At 43.4% G+C, this 3,390-nt stretch overlaps 1 protein-coding gene and 1 pseudogene across 4 annotated transcripts in view; both read left to right on the forward strand.

The window, feature by feature from the left end:
* Window positions 1-2,543, forward strand: part of LOC109465694 — a 3,305-nt pseudogene extending 762 nt beyond the window's left edge.
* LOC109465692 (zinc finger protein 436-like) overlaps window positions 1-3,390 on the forward strand; it is a 9,094-nt gene that overhangs the window by 4,555 nt on the left and 1,149 nt on the right. The window contains exons 1-2 of one of the 4 annotated variants that reach the window (XM_019763073.1): window positions 2,529-2,576; window positions 2,995-3,378. In XM_019763073.1, the coding sequence (XP_019618632.1) occupies window positions 3,014-3,378 (365 nt within the window). In that variant the 5' untranslated portion in view covers window positions 2,529-2,576; window positions 2,995-3,013. Of the gene's footprint in view, window positions 1-2,528; window positions 2,577-2,994; window positions 3,379-3,390 lie in introns of those variants that run through there. The other 3 variants (XM_019763077.1, XM_019763076.1, XM_019763074.1) reach the window with 3 other exon arrangements.

The following is a 3,390-nucleotide window of genomic DNA, read 5'->3' on the forward strand; positions in this document are numbered from 1 at the left end:
CTCCAAGCTCAGCCACGTTTGGGATTGCATTCTCGCCGCAAAAGCGCCACCTACATTGGCGTTAAATAGCGGCGAGTTGCAGAACTCCAGTCAGAAGCTCTGAGGAAGGTGTCTGATAGACATCGAAACGTAAGCAGGTGAGAACCTTACTGGTTGTGTAAGAAGAAAATTCTATACCCTAAGTATCTTCCAACCTGATGAAATTATTTACGGGGCTAGGTTTTAGGTTTTGAGTGCTTTGAACCAGATCAGTTGCATGTAATGGCATGTTCATATGCATTTGTCAATATAGTCGGTGAGAGTCTACACGTACTCCAGATTATCAATTCAATGAAATATATGACAAGTTATACTTTACAATGCTCATACAGGGTTACCGTTTGGCCAACATGGCGACCAGAGCTGAATCACACCTGAAACAAGAAGGGAGAGAGAATAGGCATCGAAAGCAGGATTCTCCGCGCACCCACAAGTGTGGCGAGTGCGGCAAGGCGTTTCGCTTCCTGTGTCATCTGAAGAGACACATGCTAACTCACACGGGTGAGAAACCGTATCAATGTGAGGAATGTAGCAAGTGCTTCGGTCTGCTGGATCAACTGAGGTTTCATATCAGAACCCACACCGGTGAGAAACCCTACACGTGTGAGGAATGTAATAAAAGCTTCAGTGTGCTGAGCAATCTAAAGAGACACATGCGGACTCACACAGGTGAGAAACCGTATCAATGTGAGGAATGTAGCAGATGGTTCGTTACGCTGGCCTAACTGAGGTCTCATATCAGAACCCACACCGGTGAGAAACCCTACAGGTGTAAGCATTGCAGCAGACAATTCAGCGAGCTGAATAACCTGAAGACTCACATGCGGACTCACACGGGTGAGAAACCGTACAGATGTGAAGAGTGTGGCAGACAGTTTAGCGAGCTGGGTAGTCTGAAGAAACACATGCGGACTCACACTGGCGAGAAACCGTACAGATGTGAGGAGTGCAGCAGGCAGTTCAGCGACGTGGGTAGTCTGAAGCGACACATGCGGACTCACACTGGCGAGAAACCGTACAGATGTGAGGAGTGTAGAAGAAAGTTCACCAGACTGAGCAGTTTAAAGAGACACGTGCGGACTCACGGAGTGGAGAAACCGAACATGTCTTAAAAAGGCAACAGATGCTTTCATCAGAGTACCAACCTAAAAATTCATACAGACGAAAGTCTGCCAACGTCTTTGTATGTATAAAGGTTACTGGATGGAATCGTTTCAAACGTCCTTACTTTGTGATATCATGTCTTACAAACGAGACTACTTATTTTAACTTTTTTTTTTGTCAACGGTGTATTCTATTAGTAGTATCTGTATATGTATAGCCGGTATAACCGCCTTTCTGCGTAACTGTATAGCCGGTATAACCGCCTTTCTGCGTAACTGTATAGCCGGTATAACCGCCCCTCGGCGTAACACACCAGTGGCGTATTCCAGACTCAACTATTACGTTAACAAAATCGGTGATTTTATATCACGATCGATGCATGCTCCATAGCCCGTTGATTAGTGCTAGAAGTCTTTTGTAAAATGCGAAAGTGTAGTATTTAGACAATAGTTACATGGTAGGACACCGTTCGTTTAACCGTAATGTGTCATTGTCCGTCTGTTAACTTAGCTACATGTATAAGTACAAGTACGTCAATATACTAGATCCGTAGCTTTTTGTGAAGTTTGTTATCAATTCATCGAAATGTAGTCTTCTTTGTAGTATCTGTAAATATACTAGATTTTAGCGTTTACGGTTGCAGCACATTAATGTTGTTTGTAAAATGTGAAGTGAAAAAAAGTGAAAAAAAAAGTTGTTTCTTTTTCCAGTGTTCTGTTAACTAGAGATAGAGATTTGCCATATTTTTGCATCTCAGTTTCTCAGATATGCCAGACATAATTCCTTATATCCGACAAGGCGTCCGTAACTACACAGCCCGGGCAATCAGGTTCGTCACCTTTAACCTTTGCCCTCAATTGGTTTGACCTATGCTGACCCTGAACCGCCATTTTTGAGCCGTGTGTGTGGTGTCATTGTTCTCTCCAATCTGAGGCGATTTCCATCTTACTTCGGCTTTGTATCAACTCTGGGCAGTTTTGAAAGACAGGTAAGACCTTTGTTGACCACCTACACTCGCTGTGTCGCGGTACCAGGTACTTCAAATCGGTCGTGAATCGCGTGATACGAGAAATTTTGTCCTTGACATAGAACAAGGACATTTATATATAATATACAGTGAGTGGTAACATGATAGTTTCAACAATACATTCAGAGATGTAATGTGTTGATGTGTTTATTAATTACCATCTTTATTATAAGTCTCCAAGTCGGTCTCTTATGTCTGCGAACGATGTTGTCTGATTCTTCTCCATGCAAATCAGCATGGTGCATTCCTTTGTTCCGTAATCAAAGACCGGTTTTATCCACCCACTCAGTCCCTATATAAACGCGTCCCTGACTGCTATGTTTCTGTCAGTACTGACTCTGCAGCCGTGAGGATCTGTGTCGTCGTGAAAACATCGTGCAGTACTTTGGAGCGTCCGTGCATCTTGGTAAGTGCCGACTATGATTTTGGTTTTCTGTATCCATTCGTCTGTGACGACGACCTTTTGACATCTTGTTGTAGGTTGCATTGGAAACGGACTTTTACAATTGTAAACGGACTTTTTTTCTTTGATTATTAGCATACCAAACTGTATTTGGAGACGTGTATGTGTCTGCATAGAACCAGGCCCAGTAACCTATTGTTAATCCGATGGCAGAGAACACATTTTGACGTCCTTGTTACAATGTTTCCCTGCTCCTTTCCTGTCCTTTAAAAACTCTGCCATCATGCAAAGCATTCGCAACTTGCAATTGCGTTTATTAACCAAAACAGTTTAAAATTTACTCATTTGTCAGTGTGCCTACAATATACGCGATTGTGAATTCCATTCATTTGACACATTGAATTGTATGTTATTCCTTTAGGATCAGCAGTTTGACCAACATGGCGACCAGAGCTGAATCTCAACTGAAACAAGAGAAAGTAGAGAGTGGAGGTGGAAAGCAGGATTCTCCGCGTACCCACAAGTGCGGCGAGTGTGGCAAGGAGTTTCGCTACCTGAGTGAGTTGAAGCGACACTTGCTAACTCATACAGGAGAGAAAGCTTACCGGTGTGACGAATGTAACAAAGGCTTTAGTCTGCTGAGTAATCTAAAGAGACACATGCGGACTCACACAGGTGAGCAACCGTACAGGTGTGAGGATTGTAACAAAACCTACAGTCGGCTGAGTCATCTGAAGACTCATATGCAGACTCACACAGGTGAGAAGTCGTACAGATGCGAGACATGTGGAAGGCAGTTCAGCAGGCTGGGTAGTCT

Source organism: Branchiostoma belcheri, unplaced genomic scaffold, assembly GCF_001625305.1.
Source record: "Branchiostoma belcheri isolate BF01 breed outbred unplaced genomic scaffold, Haploidv18h27 scaffold156, whole genome shotgun sequence".
NCBI lineage: Eukaryota > Metazoa > Chordata > Leptocardii > Amphioxiformes > Branchiostomatidae > Branchiostoma > Branchiostoma belcheri.